This window comes from Dromaius novaehollandiae, unplaced genomic scaffold (assembly GCF_036370855.1).
Source record: "Dromaius novaehollandiae isolate bDroNov1 unplaced genomic scaffold, bDroNov1.hap1 HAP1_SCAFFOLD_64, whole genome shotgun sequence".
Classification (NCBI taxonomy): domain Eukaryota; kingdom Metazoa; phylum Chordata; class Aves; order Casuariiformes; family Dromaiidae; genus Dromaius; species Dromaius novaehollandiae.
In genome coordinates, this window is record NW_026991421.1 from 244257 (window position 1) to 267637 (window position 23381).

Consider the following 23381-nt stretch of genomic DNA (forward strand, 5'->3'; position numbering starts at 1 on the left):
GCTCTAACACCCACCGTCATCCCGCCATAAATGAACCACAGACCTAGGACCTACGGAGCAGCGGAAGGGTGAACATAATACTGGGAAAAGAGGTAGAAACTCTGAAGTGTAACAATTTTAACAGTATTATTATTATTATTATTATTGAGGCTTTTTTGGTGTATAGAACCCTTCTTCTCATGTAACAATTTCTTCTGGACGAATAATGATCCTGCATTTAGACCGTTAAGATTCCCACTATATTAACACTAAATTCTTGGCTTTATATGTAAGGTATGTTTCCTCTTTGCCCATAAACAAGATTTTGAGCATAACACTATTATTTATTTTGATCCTAGTAATATTATATGTTAACATATAGGCAAAATATCATAATTAACAAATAAAAAAGTGTAAGTGGTTGAGAATATAGGCAGGATACATTTATATTCTCTTTTAGGCATGTGATCCCTGTCTTTAAACCTAATGTCAATCCAATGTGTTTTGGCTATTTCATATCTGTCATGAAAATCTATAGAGTTTAATGAGGCTCTGAGATTCTCTGGATGAATAAAAAAAAAAGAAACATACAGAAATTACAGTAAAAAAATCAAAGAAATCTGAGAAAAGGAATAAATGGGCATGTTATTGATTCTGTAAAAACAAATTGTAAGTGTTTTTTCCTCCCTTGAGTACTGCATTGACAGAGAAGAACAGAGCAATAGAAAAGTATAAAATAAGCCCTGTAGGTATCTTTAAGAGTCTACCTTTCTGGTTGAAGAGCAAAAGCTATAACTGGTCGTTTCCTGTTCTTCTGAATTTGGCAAGTGTTATTTTCGGTTTCTGGGTTTTGTTTTGCTTTGTTTTTCCCACAGGGTTGTTTTTTACCTGGGAGGTTTTAGTAAAACTTTTCTCCTTGGGCTTTGGGTTCAACAATCTAATGTAAGCTGCCTGGGCTAAGTTTTATCCTATGCAACACTTGTAAGTTTGCACTAAATTTACAGAATTAAATCCATTAGACTCAGTTCTAAAATAGAAATTATTTTTAAATTGTCTTCATTACTCTTTGAAAGTTGTGAATTTGCACATGATTTTTTTGTGTTGCTGTTAAAATGAATTTTACCTTAATAACTTTCATTTAAAATACTTCTAATTGAATGATTTTAATCCAGGGAATCTGACTAAACTTTGGAAGGAATTTTCTGTGTTGATCACTTAGAGATAAGCAAGATAGCACTTGTGAATCAATGAGAGCAACGATGACCTCCAATATTAGTGCTTACTTGCGTTTGCCATCTAATACGGTTTTAAATCAGTTTCTGAACTTACTGAACAGAATACATTCAATTTGTAAATGCTGGTGAATGTTCAAGTGAAAAATCTCAGTAGATAGTGGGAAAGCAGAAAAAAGATTTACGATTACTATGAAAGGGCTTAAGTACTGAGTCATAAACATAGAATCTTTTTTATTCAGAGTTGTTGTATGAAGACAACTTTTATCGAATGTCAATATGTCTTTAACAGACCAGCTCATCCTGCAGTATAATGGTTTATCATTACTACTGAATGCCCCGAAATACAAACAGATAACTAAAATTCTCAGGCCTCATTTTCAGGTACCTGAGGGTACTTTACACTGTTCTATGAATAGAAGTGTACTGAAGCTTAGTAATATAAATGAAAAAATAATTTCTTATTTTTTTCTTTGCTTCAGTAATAGAACAGAATAAGACACCAGTGGAGTTCTCTATGAATATTAATGTTCAGGTTAGAAGCATAATCCTGAGATATATCTGTACAAGACACACAGTACCAGACTCTTCTTAAAGTCAAAGCTTTCATTTATTATTAAAATTTCAGCAAATATTATTTGGGATGCTAAATGAGATTATAAAAAAAAATTGAAGATCCATGATCCTTATCCCATTGACTTCCATAGATTTGTCATGTCCCCACTCTCTTTCTCTCTCGTTTTTCTCTTTCTCTCTCTTTTCCCTTCCCCTTCCCCTTCCCCTTCCCCCTCCTCTTCCACTTCCCCTTCTCTTTCCCCTTTCCCTTTCCATGCCTCTTCTCCATGCAATTCTTAACTGTTAGGTAGTAGGCAAAAAACTCTTGAAAGAATTGGGTTTAAGAAGTCCAATTGTGTAGTAAGATGGAATTGTGGAGGAAATGATGCCTTGTAAGTCAATAGACTAATACTGTAAAAAGCTATCAATCAGCCAAGCTTTATTTCTTTATTTCTACTGAGAGAAAAATATTTAAGATACTACTAAGAGTAATCCCAGTGAGATAAGCTCTATATACTAATTTATAAAGCATAATAAAATATTCTTTAATGAAGATTTTAGTGAATTTTTATACATACACACATGCACACACACAGAGATCTATTTTTGCATTCACAAACATATATATTCATATGGACACCAAAGAGTTTGTAGAAGCCAGTTACTCAAATAAAATTACAAATGTATTTTTAGCTAACATAAAATTCTGGTTCAGAACACTGTTTTGACAAAAACCAGCTCACCTCTAAGCTTCTTAATTGTCCCACTGATTTTATGTGACTAATATTTATTTCTCTTAATTCAGTTTTAAGCAATGCAGAATGTCTACAGCTGAACCAAACTAAGCTCTCCTCACAGTAAATGGAGAGACGTAGGCAATGAATAGGTAATGTTAATGTTAAATGTTTAAGATAATAATAACTGTGTTCTACGAGTTTCTCTCCAGTGATGATAAGCAGTGATCTGAGTGACTAATTCAGCTGTAAGCTTGGTAAGATAAATATTACCTCTCAACTCCCCTCTTACAGAAAAAGTCATATATATGAATAATTCACTGAATCAAAATACTAAACATGTTGTCTGGATTTATTACTAAAGAGGCTGTGTATTTGTCTTCTGATGACACAAGCAGTCTTGCTAACAAGGCTGACTTCGGCATCGTACCACAACTATGTGCATCACCACGCACTGAGGCAGTCAGTGGCAGGTCACTCTGGGCTCTACCAGAACGAACAACACTTGTTAAAGAGCCAGTCCTGGAGACCAGGGGCAAAAGTTGCTTGTAGCTGCCATCATTTAAGGACACCGCAGCTGGACAAGGCAGACAAAGCGGTGCTGGTAGGAGAGTGTAAATACAAGATATGTTCTGAGTCTTTCTGGTTGAAGACATTCTCTAAAAACTCTTCTACACATGCTGTGATCTAACACCCTCCCATCAGATATTTATAAACATCCCTGTGGCCCTTTGCTGGAATCGCTCCAGTAGCTCCATGTCTCTCTCGTACTGGGGAGCAAGGAGCCGGACCCAGCCTGACTCCAGGTGTGGCCTCAGCAGTGCTGAGCAGAGGGGAGGGATCCCCTCCTGCAACCCGCTTGCAACACTCTTCCTAGTGCAGCTGTTAAGCTCAGGCTGGAGCTGGAGCTAATGCAGCTCAGGACGATATCAGCCACCTCTGCCACGAGGGCTGTTGTTGACTTGTGTCCAACTTGTTGTCTGCCAGGACCTCGAGGTCCTTCTCTGCAAAACTGCTCTCCAGCCCATCAGTCCCCAGTTTGTCCTGGTGCATGGAGTTACTCTGCCCCACCACCACCCAGGTGCAGGCCTTTACATTTCCTTTTATTGAACTTCGTGAGGTCACTCTCTGCCCATTTCTCCAGTCTGTCAAGGTCCCTCTGAATGGCAGTACAACCATCTGATGTATCTGCTGCTCTTCTCAGCTTTGTATCATCTGCAAACTTGCTGGTGATGCACTGTGTCCCATCATCCACTTTTCTGACCTGTACTTCATCAAGACCATGAGGATATTATGGGAGACAGTGCCAAAAGCCTTCCTGAAGCCAAGGGAGACAACATGCCCTGCTCTCCTCTCATCCACCAAGCCGGTCATCTCGTCACAGAAGGGGATCAGGCTGATCAAGCACTATTTCCCCTTTGTAAATCTGTGCTGACTGCTCCCAGTCACTTTCCTGTCCTTCACATGGCTGGAAATAATACCCAGGATTAATTACTCCATCACCTTTGCAGGAATTTAAGGTGAGGTTGGCTGGCTTGCAGTTGCCCATATCCTCCTTCTTGCCCTTCTTAAGATAGTTGGGGTGACCCTGCAGGACAACATAAAAGATCATTTTGAAGCAACTTTGTTTAAACTGTCAGGATGCTCTATGGGAAATAAGTTTATATTAGTCAGTAAGTTCAGCAGAGTCAGCCCATTTGCCGTCTCTAGTTCCACCACAACCTTAGAGTAAGGCTATGGGCTGGGTCCCATTTAAACTTTAGGTGCCTGTGTGTAGACATCTACACCTATCACAGTCACACTGTATTCCTTTCATAGAAAGAAATCGTTACTTCTAGATTCATTTGATGTATTTCATATGTTTTTTGGACAGAACAAGGTGAGTTACACTGTTTTACACAGTGTTTTTTCCAATGCCTGTTCAGTAAGCAAAGGTTAACTGGCTCAGCTGCAGACAGCTACATTGTAAAACACAAATTTAGTTAGATGACTCTAGCGCTTCAGCACTGCAGGTAAATGTAATTTTCACAGTAGCAGGAGAGGGCTGTCAGTGGTGTAATTTCTGAAAGTCCTGGTCGCAGCTGGCAGAGGCTGCTTTTCTGGTGTGATGATCCGATTATAAGATCAGGGCAGAGCAAACAACCGATGATTGTTCTGATGCAAGAAAAAGACACAGTCTTTAGAGGTAATTAAATGGCCCCTTACGCTTTGGTGAAATAAATACATAAAATAAATTGAAATAAATCCTTACTGGAAGCAATGATTAACCAGAAGTGAACAATAATTTCTTTAGAGACCTGTAGGCTTTAACTTTCAGTGGACTAATAGCATCACAGGGGCCAAAATAGATGGCATTTTTATTTGATTTTAGTGATGACTTATTCCTTATGCAAGTAATTTTCTGTGAAGATAAGAGTTTACGAGAGAGAAATCCTGAAATGTAAGTAGCTTATATAAACATCTCTCCAAGGAAATCTGTATTTTAAATTGCATTTACTATTAAAGACATCATATCTTTAATTGAACTGAAAGAAAAATGTTTTCCACCATATTGTTCACAGATTTTGTAGGCTCTTAAAGTTCCATGATGGTGATATTTCTGATGTAATAGTTCTCCACCTTTAATCTTCATGATTTCATGAGATTCATCTATTTTATTCTCCCAACAACTTTTTATAATGAGAACACATTTTTTCTATACATTTTTAAGAGCTGTTATATGAATCAACATATGCAGTTATTAACGTGTACCTATATAGCAAAGTATATGTGTTAGAATACAAACGATTTTTTTTTTCCAGAGATATTCATCATTGGTACCGTGTATCAACCAAAACCAATAGAATTATATGCTGCTTTCAGAATTAAGCAGCATGACTCCTACTGCACTTAAAATTTGAGCTCTTGCTAGTTCCTGGGGGATTCATGCATTCATGGTTAAATTTTGCTTCTCTGACACAGGAGGAAAGCTCATTTCTGCTACTTTTGCTTTACGTTAACAGAGCATGAAATAAACAAAAATTTATCATGATTCGTAGCATTAATTAACTAGACGTACTGATGTACCACAGATTTCATTTACATCAGTCCCACCACAACAAAAAGATGTTTTGTCAGAACCATTCTTATCTTTCCCTTCCCAAATAATGTGTAACCAGGGAATAAAGTAAGAAATGGTATTTCATTTTGTACTACATAAAAATCATTTACTAATATAATGGGACCTACTGACAAGAATGAACTGTATGGACCAAGACACATGCAAATATCCTTCTAGCATTTAATCCAACATAATACAGATTTGTTTGTGTTTATTTATACATATATTTATTAATTCATGCTAGCAATCACAGAGAACTTCATGATTCAAAAAGCCTTAATTCCTCCCAAATTATCAAACATAACTTGTTCTGTCTTTTTTTTTCCCCACTGAATTCCCTTCCCCCCCCAACAACAAACAAAAACCCTTTCTTCCTAATAATTGGAGTGAATAATTGAGTTAAAAGGCTATTTCTGTACTAGATACTGCTATCAAAACTCTGTTCTTATACGGTGATACTATGCAGAACTACATAAGTTGTGGACCCCATCGCTGTGTTTTGAACAGCTTTGCTCTAAGAAATTTTCAGCCTTTTGTTCATCTATTAAATGTAAGGAACACGATGTACTCCTTCAGAGGTATTTATTGAAAATATTTTTCATTAGATCATGGTCAGTGTTGATCTCCGCAGGAGAATGTGTTGGTGGGGGGGATTGAAGGAGTTTCTTATTTTTCTGTTGTTGCATTAGATAAGCTTCTGAGCTGCCCAGTGTTGGAATCTGAGAGGTTTCAGGTAGCATTTTTCAGGGTTTCTTTTTTCTTTTGTAATTTATAGATTAGAGCTTTTCAGATTAATTTTACAGTGATTGTAATAACAATTAACTGCGGTGCTTATGCCTATTAGAGTTGAGACTGTGGCCTATGAAGATTAAATTCACTTGTCACTGAACTGTAAATATTTCTTGTATGAAACACAGTGATATTCTGCTAGTCTTTGTATCCAGGAGAATAAGACTGTTAACAAGGAAGAACCCTATGCCAGTCACTAAGAACCACATAACCTATGGAAATCTCTTAAGAGAAAAAACAAAATCTGACCAAATTAGCTGCCTAATTTCAGCACTGAAATGTCTAATAAGTAGTCTGTGGTCATCAGCTGTGAAATACAGACTACGAAAATCAGGTAGCATGGTTCCAAGCACTGTTCATGCAATTTTATATTAAACAGTACTGGATAAAATAGGAATAATCTAGCAATAAGGTCAGAAATTCTCAGGAAAGCCCTTGTTCAGATAAATGCCTGATCTCTCTTACCTTCTCTTATGGTCTTGGCTATACAGTGGTGCATTTTTGTGCATTTTCAATGGGAAAACTGAACAATGTTTTCACCCTTGTGCTTAGGGTACTCTCCCAAATTTGAGGAACTTGGGTGAATATCCTCAGCAACCTGGTGAAAGTCTAGATTTCCAATGCCTTGGGACAGTGCTGGAACTGTTAGATTATTATAAAATGATTGTTGGCCCTATTAACTACAGAATAAACATTGAAAATGTTAATCAAAATCTGATCACATGCAACTTCTCAGATACTTCTGAAGATGAGAGATTTTGAAAATTCTTCAGTCGTATCTGGACAGTAATGAATTTTAAGAAGGAGATGGACGACTTTCTGCTCTTTCTACTCAAAAAGTATGTCTTTAATCATGTACATTTCAACTTATAGGTTAGTTACTTGATTATCACAAAAGGACATAGAGTATTTGAGGTATAGATCATAATGAAAGATCATTTTTCTGGCTTGCTATTTGAGATTTTGGGAAATTTCAGCATATGGCTTCCCAGGTAGGTGGAATATAGTTAAACAATTTCTGGTGAAATGTTGCACTAAAAAATAATGGATCAATTGCTTCTGTTAGAAGAATCAAACTGAAAGCTATCGTGAAGAATTTGCACACCTAAAACTGTATTGATTTCTCTACACACCATTACTTTGTTTACTGGATATGGCTTTTCTATCACAACAACAGTTTGCTTACTTTCTTTAAAAAGCATCTCTACAGCTTTGGCTTCAGATAAGCCTCTAAGCAACTTAGCAGCAATTATCATTTAGACTGCTATGCTTAAACAGGAATTGAAAGAAACTCAGAAGCAGCCTCTTGAACGGCCTGTTCTTTCTCTGCCCTTTTGTGAAGATCGCTTTGCATTGAAAGCCGCAGGACCCGACCGTTCAAAGACAGCCCTAGCAGTACTCTGCTGTCTCACATTCTTTCTACTGACTGGCATTTGCTTGGTGAGGAGTACAGGACTCCTGCGTGTGCGACACACACAAGTACCCTCTGAACAGAGGCTTGGGTGCTGGAAGTACTGGTGGGCCTCTGCTGAGCTTTCTACATGGCTAAGGAGGGGCACCAGAGAGGAGAAGGTCTTCCAGTCAGTCCTTACTTCCACACGGCTGGGGCTGTAAAAAGCAGAGCCAAAACACACAGGAATGGCCAGAGGCTGCTACTCCAGACTCCAGAAAGCGAATCCCCATCTGGCCAGAACGCAGTCCCCCCCCACAGACAAATATGCTCTGGAATCACTCGCCCACCTCACGGTGTTCAAGGTCAGCTCCAGACGCACAGCCCTCTCCAGCTCCCCCCCATACAGACACAGCTCAAGCACACTGCCAGCACAGCTGGGCCACGCACACAACAGCCCTGCTTTGGCCAGTGGCTTGTCAAGAGGCCCTCCACCCCAAGGAAGCACCTCGTGGATTTCTGTTCAATAGGCAATGTTTTATTTCAGTCAGCTGATTGCACTGGCTCCGTGGTAACACTCTGTGGACTGCCTGCTCTTGCCTTGCCTGTCTTGCCTTCCCGCTGCTCACTTTCTGCACTCAAAGATGTTTTTGGAGGACCTCCTAGTTGCTCCGAAGATTCCTGAGCTCCACCCAGTTGTCTCTGAGGACTTGAGCTGCTGCCTGCTGCACACTGGGATGCTCGTCTCCGTGGAACAAGTGGAGAGCTGAAAATGACACAGGCAGATTCCTAAATGACTGCCAAAGCCCAGGACCGAACGGTCGTGCCGTCCCTGACTCTCTGAGCGAGCACCACTCGAGAAAGCTGGGCAGCTTTCCCTGGGCTCAGACCTGGGAGAGGGAGGGAAGGGTGGGAGATGAGTGGTCTGCTTTGCACACTGTCACTGCAAACCCTTGGCCTTCTGCACATAGTCAGCGAGAGAAGCTCTCTCCTGGCACCAAAGCTTCCTCCATCAGGAGTCTTCCATCTCCCTCTAAGTGGCCAGGAAGCTTCTTCTACTTCAGCCATTTGGCCGAATGTGTGCAAAAGCTTAGTTTCTCAAGAGCCTGACTTTTCCCAGCGGTTACCCAAAAGACATTCAGAGTTTATCAGGAGCTTCTCTCTCTGGGGATGCAAGAGCACGGAGGCCATGTGCAGCTGACATAAAGTCATACCCAGGATGAGTATTGGGGCACGACACCAGAGAGAAGGGGCAGCGTTGGGCAGTGGAAGGTGGTGACATCTTTCCATGGAATGCAGGAAGGGCAACTGTAACCTACCTGTGCTCAGAAAACTCGTACTGTGCTCTCTCAGCCACTGGCTGTCTGCGTTTTCCAGGATAACACCTAGTCGCACAATGCAAATAAGTAAACATCAAGGCACTTCCTGTGGTAGCCCTAATTCCCAATCTAGTCGCTTCCTGGTCTTGGACAATGGATGATAGGCTTTGGGGAGCAGGGGAAAGCTAGAAATACCAAACCAGAAGGGTCCCTCCCGCTTTAAAGTTCCTGGGCAGAAGCAGGAGGCAGAGCTGAGCAACTGTGTGCGCCAGGGGCCAAGCCTAATGTGGAGCACTAATTCCACTGTGCCTTTGCTAGAGACTTCAGCCCCTTTACAGCCTGTAACTAATTCCTCCTGCTGCCACCCTCCTAAGGCAGGTGACTGTCCCTGGTGCCACTGCAGAGAAAGTGGAGATTGTCCTTTGCTGTCTCTTGCAGGGAGCAGCAGAAGAGAATATCAGCTTTGTCTCTTACCAGCTAATTGGATGGCTGCAGTCCGCATCCCCCAACACGAGCTCCAGAAGTAGGTCTGGAGGGTGTCATAGACGCTTTGCAGAAGCTCTGGCATGTCTCTGGCCTGGTAGAAAACAGAGAAACAGGAGTTCTTTGGCTGAAAAGGCCCTGCCATTGACCCTTGGCAAAGAGGGCAGATGAACTAGGAGAGGAAGGAAAGAGACGGAGGCTGCAAGGGACTGACAGTTCCCATCATTGCCATGCTAGTTCCCACCCTACCACTTCCCAGAAGGCCGCTCCATGCTCCAGGTCTCTGAGCCAGGGAAAGTCACTGCCACCAGGCAGTCTCACCCTGGGCCACAGCTTACTCACCAGGTGACTGCAGACAGCTTCCTGGAGCTCTTCTGCACTCTTCTCGGTGTTCAGAGCAACTTGGGTTTGCAGCTTCTGCAGGCCCAGGAATGGAGTGCAGAGCAGGAAAGTGCTTCGACAGGCCTGAAAAGGAGAGTTGCCCCAGCTCAGCCCTCCCCAGGACCAGCGAGGTGCCTTTCAAGGGACCTCATTGAGCTGAGCCCTGCTGTTCTCTTTCAAGAGGGGGGGATGTTTCACTCAACGCCATTTATAGAAAGGAGAGGGGAGGGATTGCAACAGCAGCCATCGTTCCCCTGGCCTGGTATGTGGCACTCCAGAGAGAGTATCGGTGCCTGAGAGCTGTCGCCGCACGATAGCTGTTAACTGATGTGCCCTTGGGAGAAGCCCCGGATCTCAGGAAGCAGGGGAGATCAGAAGGGACATGGTCAGCAAAGGCTTGGAGGCCTGAGCACTGCGGAGTCTGGGAAGACTGTCCTGCACCTCAAACAGAAAATGCTGTTGGAAGAGTTTGAGGTTGTCTTTCCATGCAGAGACATTATCAGGAAGGCCAGTATTGCTCTGCTGTTACCATGTAGCACCCTCCTCATGAAGAAAGAAGTGAAAGGTGGCTCTTACATTGCAAACTTCTGGATCTGGGTCCTGAAGATGGAGCATAATTCTGGTCCACGTAGAAGTTGTAATTTCTTTGCCGAGAAAAGATTTCCATTTCCTCTTGGCAGAGGAGGCCAGGACTCCATACAAGGTGAAGGCTGAGGAACGAAGGACTGCCTCGTCCTGCAATCAGGAAACCCCAGTCACCAAGTTGCTGCCTAGGACCCCAAAACAAACATCTCCTGGCCAGCCAAATGCTGAGCCCATATCCTGAGCAATGGTTCTAGGCAGTTTGTCCAAGGCCAGAGGATCAAGAGAATCCATTTCTTTGAAAGACACCATTTGGCATCAAGAAAGGGTTGCCTTATGCTGAGTCTTTCCTTGTCCATTGCTCAGCTTCTCAGGACTGTGCCTCCTGAGCTACTGGGCACTTAGGCTTTTGGTCTCCGAGGTCCTCAAACACTTTACTGGCACCTGACAGAGAGCTAAAAACCTAGAAGCTCTTGGACTCCAAAGTTCCCAGACTCAGAGCCACCTGGCAGCCTCACACGTTCCTAAGGCTTCAGGGCTTTCACACAGAGACAGCCCTCCAGGTGGCCTGTAAGGGAGTTGTAAACAGTCAGTTTCCATTTCCCTCAGAAAAAGAAAAAAAAACCCTCAGATTCAAAAGGCTCTACAAAATGGAATACTTGATTCCAGTTGGTACTGCTCTGTGGAAGAACTCCGGCTCTGAAGACTCTGTTGTGGTCTGTCATACCACAGCATGGGCACCTCTCATGTCAGAGCAAGTGAACTCCCGCCATTTGCGAGGAGCATCTAAGCAAGTCTTCCAGACTGTAGAGGCCATGGAGAGGAAGAGGCAGTCCAAGGCGCAAGCCCTCCTTTCCAGGGTAGATGCTGAAAAGACCCAGGGTACAGAGCTAGGCAAAGGAGACCCTCAACACCCCTCTTCCTCTCCATTGACAATGAAAGAACCTGTGAGGGCTAGACCAGACATGGAGAACTACTGTGAAGGGAGGTGACGTCCTCCCTCAGTGTCCAGCCTTTCTTCACTCCTTCCCAAGGGCAATCCAAAGGTGATTAGCTCGCTATGGAGCTAGGAATCAGCAGACATCATCCCAAGTCTCATCAGTTTCTCTTCAGGCTTTTCTAGGAATGAGGCTTCTTCCCTGAACCCAAACAGTCCTCATCTGTGCTTGCTCACATCATACCTTTCAGATGATCTCACAGACTACTCAAACAAGAGTTACCTACTGCTCGTTCACTTACGACATCAAAGAAAGTCTTGGTATAAAGGGCGATTTCTTTAAAGGTGACTCCAATGTCCTTCTCTCCCAGCTCTGCCACCACTTTCGCCAGAGCTGACAAACTCTCGCCCACGATCTCAGAAGAGGTGACGTCCTTGATGGCCCTCATTAACGCCTTCAGAATGGCCTTCTTGTGCTTTCTCAGCTGTCAAAGCAGAAGGCACACAAGAGCTCCTCACCATTCATGCCTACAGCAGAAGTTCTTTACCATTTCTCCCAAGAACAGAATTGGCAAGAAACCAGTCCAGAGCACACCTTAGCCCAAGGCTACACACTCTGTCTCCAGTTGCACCTTTGAAGCCAGAGTGATGTCGGAGAATGGAGCATGGTCTTAAGACACACCAGAATTTCCCTGTTGTGGTTGGTCCAGCTTCTGTAAGCCTTGTGCAGCTCTTTACCAGGACCTGTCTGGTTAGGAGCTTTCTGTAGTGAGTGCAAGCTCATGCTCACCTTCTCAGGTGCTCCACTGGCCAGATTGCCCAGGCCCCTCACTGCCATCCGGCGCACAGTGCTGCTGGCATCCAGGGATTTGTCCACCAATGCACGGCGGACAGGCTGAAGTAGCTTCCACTTCTGAAGCATTGGCGCCTTCATCAGCTAGGAAAGAGCACCATGACCATTAGCATTAGATTGATCCTGAGCACTCATGGCACATGCGTAACTGTTCATGGATTCCAGCATGGCTGGGATACTTTCTGCTAGGATCTTCCTGGAGAAAGAGATGGCCGAGACAGCAGCTTGCAAAGACAACTGCTCTCAAGCCTTCCTTTTCCACCTTCTGTCTTACCTCAGCAAAGAAAGATGCTGCCATGATCCTCAGGTTTGCTGATGGCGAGTCCAGCCATGGCAAGACAGCACGTATGGTGGTCACCGTGACCACATCAGTTTGGAGGAGAACACTGCACACACAACACAAGAAGACAAGAAGGCGACAGAGTATGAGGTTCCAACAGTCAGCTGCTGTGATGCAGACGGTCTTCTTTGGCAACTCAGGACAGCCTCCCCAGGCAGATATGCTGGAGAGGTTCCCATCCAGACCGTTTCTGGCTTACAGTCACCCCCAAGAAGGAGAGAAGGCCTCCACAAGGCTCTTACCTAGTCAGCAGACACATGCCCTCATGGTATGTCCGGGGATTTTCAAGAAAAGCCCATGTGTTCTGCTTCCGGAGAATCCCCATGCATTTCTCACTGATGCACTTGCAGAGCACAGTATCTAATGCTTTGATGGAAAGCCTGATTGAAAAGAATATACATATGTCAGAATCGGAGCACTTGAGACTGTGTCAGGATCACTGAGGAAGCTCAGCCACTTTCAGAGGCACTCATTAACTTCTTCCAAGCCCCAGCGAGTAATACTCAAAGCACCCCCTGAAAGCACACTTCATAATCCCAAAGGGCATCAGGCTAAAAGGAAACTGGCATGATCACTCGCTTTGATGCCCCCAAACTCACTGAACACAGGGGAAAACCCGGAAGCCTCAACTTCTTTGATGCTAGAACCTGAGGGGTCTTCTGCAGTACCAGAGTACCATTTATGCAAAAGATGCACAACAAGGTCCTCCGAGCTGGGGAAATGAATTGCAGTGGGCAGGAATCACCATGCTGTCGCTGCATCACCACTTGTGGGTTCCCCAAACAGACTAGTAATGGTAGAAGAGGAGGCCCAGCACAGCTTGAGGGGACAGTCGCCCTTGCAAGGCCAAGAGGTACTTTGTTCTCTGTCATTCATATAAGCAAAGTCTCTCAGGGTTCATACACCAAAAAGAAAAAAAAGAGAGAGAGAAAAACAAACAGCACCCCAAGCGATGTTTGGAAACCTGCTGTGGCCACTGTCTGGACAAAGAGAAATTCAGTTCTGGTTTCCTAAGGAAAGGATTAAACATGGTGACAGCAGAAATCTTGTCCATGGAGCACAGAAGCCTCTCTCATAGGAAGAACAGCTACCTTCAAGGCTATAAGACTGGAAGGACCAGAAGGATGTCCTGCCATATCCTCCAGTGCTGACAAACGGGTCGACTCAGCTGAAGGCCAGGGAGCTGTCTCCACTCATGTCTGGTGAGGCAGGAATGTTCCTGCTTTCATCAAACCCCAATCATTGAATAACTGAGACTTTTGATTCAGAAGCACCTCCAAAGGGGAATAAAATCATCCAAGGATGCCCAGGGAAGACTAATAACAAAGTAGACAAAAACCAAGCCCAAAGAAATAGATGAAACAGCAGAATTCCCTGTGCATGATACAGAGTAAACCAATAGGTGAATTTTAGCTGTGCTGAGAGGGCCAGTTCCGCCTTCATTTCTGCTGTAGCTTTTCCTCACCAGGGCCACACAAGATTTTCTTCAGACTAGCTCCCACCAGCCTACTTTTTCAAAAGCATATTGAGCTCATGCTAGGGCACAAGAGACAACTCACAGGCTTTTTAAGAAAGTGGAGCAAAGCCTGACAAGAACGCAGAGAGAGGAGACAGACATAGACAAAGACTGGCTTGGTGAGGTGAGCTAAAGCTGCATCCTTCATCTCTGCCCGTTTTGCTCATTACCTGCAAGGACTGCTGCCTTCACCACTTGCCACAAGGACTGGCTCGTCTTCAACTCTTCCTGCAGATGAAGGCAGCTCCTTTCCAAGAGTGTTGCTGATTTGTTTCAGCAGCATTGGAAACAGCCGTGGCAGCAGGAGAGACACACTTTCCCGGGGCTCCAGGGAATACACCAGCTCACGGAGGGCACAGGTTACCTATGAAGAAATGCCGTCACAAACCACTTGGAAAGGAAGAGCTTTTGCCACCACTTACCCCACCTGCCTGCCCGCCTGCCTGGCTGCTCTCCTCTGGAGCTCTGACTTCTGCCACAAGCTTGTGGATGGGCAACAACAAGCTCTCACAGCTTCTCACAGTGATCAAAATGAGAATGACCCAGCAAAGCACACTGTGAGGCTTCTGCATGTGGATTTACAAGTGCCTGTGTACCAGGAGGATGTCCAACCCCTCGCTTTCATTCCACGGGATCCTCAGCCAAAGAGGGGCAGAAATGTCACTTCACATACCATGAGAGGCTCCAGCGCAGCCAGATTGTCGCTCCCTTCCTCATCGAGGCAGTTGCTTCTGGCGGGGGTGTCTTCAGCGCTCTCCAGTTTGCCCATTAGCAACTGGAGCATTTCAATTGCAAAGATGCCTCTGCCAAGAGTCCTCCACAGCTCCACGGTATCACTGCAGGTGAACAGTTTACCCGTGATCGCATGTACTGTTGGGCCTGCAGCCCCTCAAAGGCAGGTTAAATACTCCCCCCCTCCCAGCGCGGAGCTTTAGCAGCCCCAGTCCCTGGCAAGTCACAAGCACATGCTCTGGCAACAGTCGGACTTTTCTCCTCGGGGAAAGAGACAACTGGCTGCTGAACAGAGTCCCCTCTAGTGCCGCCAGGCTGTGGCGTCTCTGGGCTCCTGAAGTGGAAGGAGAGGGGAGGGGAACCTACCTGTCCATGGGCAGGTGTCTCTGGAGGAGGCTGCTGGTTACTGCCTCAGGGTGATAGCAGCCCAGGACAGACACTGCCTCAAAGAGGAACTCCTTCAGGCTGCCCTGCTGAGCAGCTGGCAGATGATCGTAAAGGATTGTCAGGATTTCTGGCACCTGGAAGGGACAAGGAAAGAACAGCAGGTTGTTTTAGGCCTTTCCTAGGGCTTCCCTTAAAGCCAGACCAATTCTTCAGCACATGAGCAAGTCCTGCTTCCTTGACCATTTGTCAAGATCTCACCCTAAACTTCAGCCCTACCACTCCACACAGTGGAGGGTTTTCTTTTGGGTCTAAGTGTGCTCCTTGCCCTCTCACGCACACAGATGTGCTGTCATTGCACATGCCTTGGCTCCCTTCTGTTTTCAGCTTCTCTTCTCATGCACACAAAAGACATTTTAACGTTTCACCCAGAGCAGTCTGAACGCTTCTAACTATGTGCTTGAAATAAGGCAACATCAAGACCTAACACATTCTTCACACCTTCCGAAGATACCATGCAGTGCCTGCACAAGGGCCTTCAGGTCCTTCCTGGAGGAACCAGCTCTCCAGGGATACTTGTCCTTGCCTCCAGCCTCCTCATTTCTCATAGATTTAACACCTTCCCCAGAGGGAACAACTTTGCTCTGGAGGAAGACATTTGGCAGATCCTTTCACCGCCAGAAACTGTGGCCGTAGCCTGCACAGAGCAAAACTACTCACTTCTCCTGTGGATGACAGCCATCAAGACACTATCTGTCTGCTCTTTTTCCCCACAGGACAGACACCAAGCGATCTGCTGACCACGTATGAAAGGAACAGAGCCCAGGAGAAAAGATGGCTGGCACCGTTCACCAGTGGACCCCGAGACGCAGCACAGACCAGAGAAAGGGGGGGGCTCTACTAAATTGTGTCTATCAGATTTGCTCCTTCTTGGCACTGTGTCTGGAACAGTTGGAGACTTTGCTCCAGAAGGGTTTGTATTGCTGGTACCAGATGCACAGTAGCTCTTGGATTAGGTTGCCAGGACTTCAGCTGGATAAACAAGACATTCTTGGCTCTGCATGCAAGATGCATTTCTGCAGACCACAGCAGCTAGACAAGGGGTAGTGCAGCAGCTCAGTGTCAAAGTTCCAACTCTAAAGATAAACAAGGGGTGTTTTACCTCCAGCAACATTTCTCTTCCACATTCCTTCAGGAAGATGAGCATCCACTCGCCTGCTGCCCGAGCACAAGTGGGGCTGAAGGACAGCATGCTGCCCAGGACAGCCTTCAGAAAGCCTCTTGCCTGCTCTGAGCAAAAGGATTTGCATGCAACCTGGAGAGAAATGAGAAACAGGAGAAACAACATCAGAAGTCTGCTTCCTCTCTTACAAGCAAAGGACAAGAAAACTTGAGCAGCTTCTCAGTTCAGCCATTAGCTAATCCTGAAGGTGGCAGGTGCTTTGTATTCCAATTGCACATACAACTTCTTCTTTTGATTTATGAAGCTCATAGAGTTGGAAGGCTCTTCCATGAGGTCGGTTGCTTGCCTACACAACTTATGTTCTTAAAATAACTCTCAAGAGCTGGCAAGCTAATACATGTTAAAATAAAGAGAAAGCCATCGGGCTAAGGAACTTCCCTGCTTTGCTTCAACAGCTCACTTTCCCCAGATGGAGAGTGTTTGGGTGTGGATGGATGAAAACAAACACACAAACTCATAGAAACTTCATGGAGTCTACTTCTTTCCCCAGTGGGAACGCTAGATATTGTTATGCTTCAAAACCCTCTTACTACTTGCTAACAACAGAGGCCCCATTGCTATAGGCCACTCTGAAAGGGGAGAGAAATCTTGGAAGTAAAGAAGAGAAAAGTGATGGGAGCTGAGCCACCAGGTAGCCACAGCTCTGGCTTTGGAGTCAGTAACCTTTGCGATTTTGGAAGAGGTCCTCAGCAGCGAATCCACATCTGCGGCCATCAGCTCCTCACAGAAGTGATTCAGATCCACTTCCCTTGTGTGCATAACCTTGCCTAAAAGAAACACAGGTGGGAAAGGATAGGCACATTTTCTGAAAATGAACCCCCAGTCCACAGCCATTGATCAAGGAATCACCAAATGGTGGTAGGGAATTCCACAGGGGTAGTGCAGGACCCTTCTGAACTCTGGGTGCAGCATTTTACGAGTCAGGCCATCAGATTCTGCTCTATGCCAGTCAGAAAAAACACTCTCCTTCTCCTACAGCAGTTTTCAGACTATACCTATTGTCCTCAACTATGGCTCCTCTTTTTCTCAGCCCCTCCATCCCATGTGCAAGCACAGGTCACACCTATCCTCTGACTGGGAGGAGGGTCTCCATAGATTCATCAGTGTGGACAGGTGATGCTGACCAAAGTCCACTCCAGAAGCCCAGGTGTACAACTCCCTTCTAAACAATTTCTCAACTGGGATCATTACTTTGTCTCTACAAAGCTAGAAAGTGCTGTCCTCTAATCCTTGGTGCCTGAGAGTGCTGCCCTGAGACAGAAATGTGGGAGGGCTCTCATTCTCCACAGCACCCAGAAGTGCCCCTGAGGCAGGGCTGCTCAGAGAACTTTCCCAGGCCTCCCTTGTGCTATGGCCAGGAGGGAAAAGAATGACCAAGGTCTGGATGCAAGAAACCAGCAGTCTGCTGTCCATTACTCTTCTCCTCTGGCAATGGAGCCCCCTCCCTGCACATTGCCTCTGCTGCCAGACAGGGAAGAGAGGGAAGAGCAGGCGGAAGGAAGTGGGAAGCAATGACTGTTCTTCTCACCTTGTGTTGAGAGAAGGCAGCTGATACAGTCGACTGCCCGCTGGCGTGATGTGGCCAGGGAGTCACAGCTGAGAGGCCCCAGCACTCCAATCATGGAGCCAAACTGCTCAGAAGAGTTTTCTCTCTGGTAGAAATCAAAGAAAGAAGAAAGTTCTCAGGCTGCAGGAGTGGCCCTTCAACCTTCTCCTTCTGACACTGACTCCTGACCCACAGCAGGGCATCTGGATCGACAGAAGCTCAGCTTTATCCTCCCAGGAGATTAGCAACCCAGAGCACAGCTCTGAGCAAACCTCCCTGCCAGGGAAGCAGAAGGGCTTAAGGAGCAATGCTGTCTTGGTGGCAGATGGGTGCTGAGGTTAGGGCAGAGCTGCAGAGAAGACCTGCAGGGCCTCCTGGCTCGCCAGGGCTGCCCTCGTCTTGGTTCCCCGAGAGACTCCAGCTGAACCCACAAGCACTCCCAAAGAGTTTTGGGAAGAGGGAGTCAATACTCACAGCATCCTCCAGTCTCTCGGTGTAAGTCTTTAGCAGATGAGTGCAGGCATAAAGGGCCCTCTCTCTCTCCCACTCTTTCCCAGAACGGAGCCAGGCCTCTAGGAGCTGTTGGAAGACCACAGCTAGATCAGGGCATGCATCGTTTGCACGCACACACACTCACACACACACACACACACTCCTTTACAGTCTCCCACCTTTTCTTCCCCCAGGAACCACACTAAGGATACATTGGCCTCCATGGGAATTCATCACCGCTGTGAGGTACACAAACACTGAAGGCTTCTTATATTAGTGTATCTGATACTTGCACACAGCACTCACTCATCAGCAAAGATTGGGAGTGCCTTGTATCCGTCCACCATGGCCATCTTGGCAACAGCTCCCATTGCAACATGCCCTGACAACCAATAACACAACTCCTACAGCCACGACGGGCCATAGTTTTCTCCACCTCCAGGGAAGAATTGCATGCCTTGCACCTGCCTCCAGAGCATCTCCTATTCTCAGATGATCCCCTAAAGCGTGAGGCCCTCCATCCTTGGCTCTCCTCTTGACAAAAGAGAGTTTCCCTTTCTCCTCTTTGCTACTCACGTGAAAGGTTTCCTTGAGCCATGACAAGGTCAGCTCTTCCTCAAGACTTGTCATGAGGCGAGCAAGAGCTTCCAGGGATCGTGTATAGAGAGCCTAAAAGCAAGAGAGAAGGAGTGGTAGCTGAAATCAGAGAGCCTCAGAACTCAGCCAGAGTCCAGAGCCTCAGCTCTGCCAGCATTCAGTGCATGATAAGGTGCAGCTCTGAACATGCAGAGCAGCAGAGGGGGATTGACAGCTACCTCTGCATGCTCAGCATCATCTGCTGCCTCCCCTTCTTTTGTCTGCTCAAGGGGAGGAAGGGGAAATAGGCTTCGGAAGCACTCCTGAAGAAGATGACAGTTTTCCTTCTGGGTCAGAGATGGCTTGATCTTGCTGGCAGAAGACAAAAGAAAGAGTTCAGAAAGGACACTTGCTACTCTTTGCCAGAGGGGGTCCAGTGGCAGCTAGAGTTCATCTGAAGCTGGAGCCCCAGTTCCCAACACTGCTGTTCCATGAAGAGGGAGCACTTCCGCCAACTCCCATGGATTCTTGCCCATCAGACTCCCAGCGTACAGAGAGCCGGGAGCTCTCTTCCCCCAGCCAGCCAGCCAGCCAGCCAGCCAGCAGCCTTTCTGCAGCCCAGACCACTCTCTGTTCCACACTTCTCCAATCTACAGCCTCAGGCCATCTCTCTCCAACACTGGGCTCCAGGATCTGTACCGCATCACATCTTCCAGGATCATACAAAACGGGGACCATCACCTCACCCCACACCAAAGGCAGCTTCTCACCCCACACTCAGGTCAACTGTGAAGCTTCAATCAGCTCCTCTGTGACATGCGGAGGAAAACCCAGCACACAGGAGGAAAAGCCCTACCTCAAGTGCTCCACCGCAAGAATTGCCCTGTAGCGAACGGGAGAAGCCACGCAATCCAGGGGCTCCTGCTTCATGAAGTCCTGCAGGTCACAGAGAGACAGGTACACAGAGGTCAGAGGGCAGGAAAGAAGAGGGCCTTGCCTCAGCAAGAAGAGCAGATTCTTCTTCCGCGCGTGTGGCTAACACAGACAGCCTCCATGCAGGTTTCTCCCAGAACTGCCGGAAGACCGCAGCTCCAGAGAGGACAGACCCACTGCTCTTCCCAGGGATCACCCACAAGCTGGCAGCACAAGGGACCCTAGTGTGCTGGTGCCTAGGCCTCGGACACTCCCAAGTTTGCCCAAGGCCTTTCTCAGCCCACAGAGAACAGTGCCTCTCTGAGGAAACCCCTCTCAGTGCACAAACTCTTCTGCAGGACAGCCTCTCTCATTCCGTGTCACTCACCAGCACAAGCTCCAGCAGCACCCTCTTCGAAGCAAAGCTGAAGTTCTCACAGGTGCCAACGCCTTGAAGGGCGCAGCTGACTTCTGTGACACTCTGGATTAGGGCCAGCTTGAGTTCTGTGTCCTGAGGACCAGGAAAGAAAAAAAAGGTGACATAGATGAGGAGCTGTTCAAAGGACCAAAGGCCAAAAGATTAACAGGAGGGCCAAAAGATCAACCCAAGGGCCAAAGCTACTCTCAAAGTGCTGCGGAGGGAAGAAACTGCATCCTCCAGGAGCCTAGGGGGAAGGGCCTCTGGGTCTTATTTCAGTGGAAGGAGATCTCTCCTGGGATCCTAGGAAGACATGGACTACCTGGAAGCAGAAAGGAGCTTTCCCCAGCTTCCTACCCAAAAGAGAGCCCCCTGGACTCTGGCCCAAGGCAGTGGGGAAAGCAAATCTGGAACAACGGAAACTGGAAATGGGAGAAGGGCAAGGAGCAAGGCTCATTCAGGGAGCATTTACTGGGGCTGGGAAAGTGATGCCCGGTGCCTGCAAGGTGCAAGGAGAAAGAGTGAGAGTCGGGGAAACAGAAAACACTAGTATGCGAAAGACGGCAGCAGTTCAGATTACCGCCAACACTACGAGGCTGCAGAGACTCATCTGGAGCCCTCTGTCCCCTGCATGGGGAGCAACGGCTAGAACTGGACCTGGGATACTGCTTGTGCTTCGGGTCTCTGACATCTCAGACAAGTCCCCCAAAACTCAAAGAACACCAGCAATGACACGGGGATATATGTCAAAGGGATAGAGTGGCAGGTTTGGAACTGGAGATCCAGGACTCTTGTTGAGAGCAGATCTTTCCAAACAGATGCTCTGTCCCAGTAAGCTCCGGTTCAGAGGAGGGCGGGAGCTAGCTCTAGACTAATTGTCCCGACACCGAGCATTCACAGCTCCTACCTGAGGGCTGGTTCTGTACTGGCACAGGATGTTCTCTACAATGTCCGTCTCGACCCGGGCAAGAAGCTGCTGCTTGGGTGCATGGAGTGCTATTTTACTGTAGATGAGCATGACAGCAGCAGCTGTCTTTGCTCCGTTCTCCTTCTGGTGCTCCTGGAAAATTGGGAAAGTCAGGAGGATTCAGTCGAGCCTCTTCATTTTACCTTAGACTTCCCCTTTGCTTCTAGCTGAGAAACTGCCTCCAAACAGGTACGAGCTTGCCTTTTTCATCCACACTTCTCAAAACATTTCACCAAGTAACTCTTCAATGCCTCCGTTAACTCTCTGGGAGAGAGCTGTTCTCCCTCCCACTGTCTCCCTCTCTTGTGTCTAAGAGCTGGAACTCTTAGACAAAGGAGGGCTGAAGTGCAGAACCTCCTTCCTTGACAGCACCAGGAGTTTGAGCACTGCCCATTGACCATCCCTCATTTCCATTTGCCAGCTGAACTGAAACCACACCCAACACTGTTCCAATGGCCAGTTGCTGTTTGTTGCCACTGCTGGGGAATTTTGATCCATGACTTTGTAATGGGATCTGTCCTGAAGACGCCTGAAGCACCAGAACTCCTGGCTACAGGCTTCCGGCAGTTCTTACACAAGCAAAGAAAGCCAAGACAACAGAGAAAACCTGCTTCCCTTACCTTCTGGAGGGTGAAGACCCTAGGAAGTCTCCTATTCTCCCCAGCAGCAGCAAAGTCGTGGACTGTCTTCAAGGCCAGGTCGAAGTGGCCCTCAGCAGAGGATGCTAACACCGAAATCGGTCCCTGCAACACAAGGGAAAGAGTGAGTCTGTTTCCATCCCACACATTCATCCCTTTCAAGCTTTCAAGCATATTGCCTGAGGGAATCAGCAGGAAAAAGCTCCAAGTCAGGCAACGAGATCCAAGCTGCCGAGGGAAAACTGGAGAGCGCAGGGATAGAGAGCACCCACCTCTCTCTCAGAAGGTTCCAGACGTCTGAGTCTTTCCAAGTAGCTCTGCAGCTGTTCTTCAATGTAGCTGATGTTCTGAGACGCTGCCAGTGCTCCCCCCACAGCCTTATAGAGGAAATTCTGAAAGAGAAGAGGCCAGCGCGAAGAGGTTGCTAACACAGCAACCTGTCATCACTGGAGAAGCGGAACACCCAGCTACCACCCCATCTCAAGGACCAAGAGACAGCCAAGGCACCAAGACTATAAAAACAGCCCATTTCTTGGCCCAATCCAGTTACCAGCTCTATACAGAGAATTAAAGGAAGAAAAAAAAAAAAGACATTATGTAGGGCTGAGAATAGGAAGCAGTGAAAAGCAACTGTATTGAAAAAAACCATGCAGGGAGAGAAGCATCCTGTGGCTCTGCCACCAAACCTCTCAAGGAAGAAAAGTAAAGACCAAGTCTTAGCAGAGGACCAACCTTCTCCTTGGAAAAGTTTGGATAGTGGGCCATCTGCTGAGTTAACTCGCCATTCAGCTTCATATTCCAGGTCTCATTCTTTATGGCTTCCAGAGATGTTCTCAGGAACTATGGAGAAAACAAAAAGTGAAGCAAATGCTTCCTCAGGTTTTGTCAAGGTCTTTCTCTCATTCCAGTGTAACAAGAAGGTGTCTGGGGACAGCTCACACTACGGATAATCCATCTTCCCTTCCCACCCCTTTAATCTGCCCCAGACCCTTCTTCCAATATGCAGCTAAGATCCTTCTGGGTCTCAGGAAACTATAGAGAAAGAGGCAGTGGCGCTTTTAGGACAACAGGCCCAAGTTCTGGGAGAGGACAGGCTTGCCCAAAACCTCACTGCCAAGACCCCACCTCCCAGCTGTCATAAAAGAACTCTGTACCTGCAGCAGACGGCACTCCCATTCTGCATAGTCCAGGGAGCTCTCATCTTTTCCTGGGAAACAAGAGGACACAACAGCAGGTCATCTGATTACAGTGAGCCCAAAAGAAGCATCCACACGTCTCCTTTG

General features: G+C 46.6%; 1 protein-coding gene and 2 long non-coding RNA genes across 3 annotated transcripts; all 3 read right to left on the reverse strand.

The window, feature by feature from the left end:
• Positions 1-8295: 8295 nt before the first annotated feature.
• On the reverse strand, positions 8296-9446 carry LOC135326438 (uncharacterized). The gene is made up of 2 exons (XR_010386828.1): positions 9099-9446; positions 8296-8545 (listed from the first exon to the last, which is right to left on the reverse strand). It is a non-coding gene; the product is annotated as an uncharacterized LOC135326438 (long non-coding RNA).
• Positions 9447-9555: 109 nt separating this feature from the next.
• Positions 9556-22384, reverse strand: LOC135326463 (maestro heat-like repeat-containing protein family member 2B). Its single transcript, XM_064504331.1, has 21 exons — positions 22371-22384; positions 22081-22203; positions 21401-21553; positions 20464-20586; positions 20020-20099; positions 19403-19535; positions 19164-19256; positions 18570-18674; positions 18078-18201; positions 17213-17316; positions 16469-16621; positions 15289-15443; positions 14864-15026; positions 14361-14554; positions 12917-13054; positions 12609-12720; positions 12272-12418; positions 11784-11966; positions 10539-10697; positions 9924-10046; positions 9556-9675 (listed from the first exon to the last, which is right to left on the reverse strand). The coding sequence occupies exons 3-21, from the start codon at positions 21509-21511 to the stop codon at positions 9556-9558; spliced, it is 2520 nt and encodes an 839-aa protein (XP_064360401.1). The 5' UTR covers positions 21512-21553; positions 22081-22203; positions 22371-22384.
• Positions 22385-22405: 21 nt separating this feature from the next.
• On the reverse strand, positions 22406-23290 carry LOC135326439 (uncharacterized). The gene is made up of 3 exons (XR_010386829.1): positions 23253-23290; positions 22831-22938; positions 22406-22490 (listed from the first exon to the last, which is right to left on the reverse strand). It is a non-coding gene; the product is annotated as an uncharacterized LOC135326439 (long non-coding RNA).
• Positions 23291-23381: the final 91 nt, after the last annotated feature.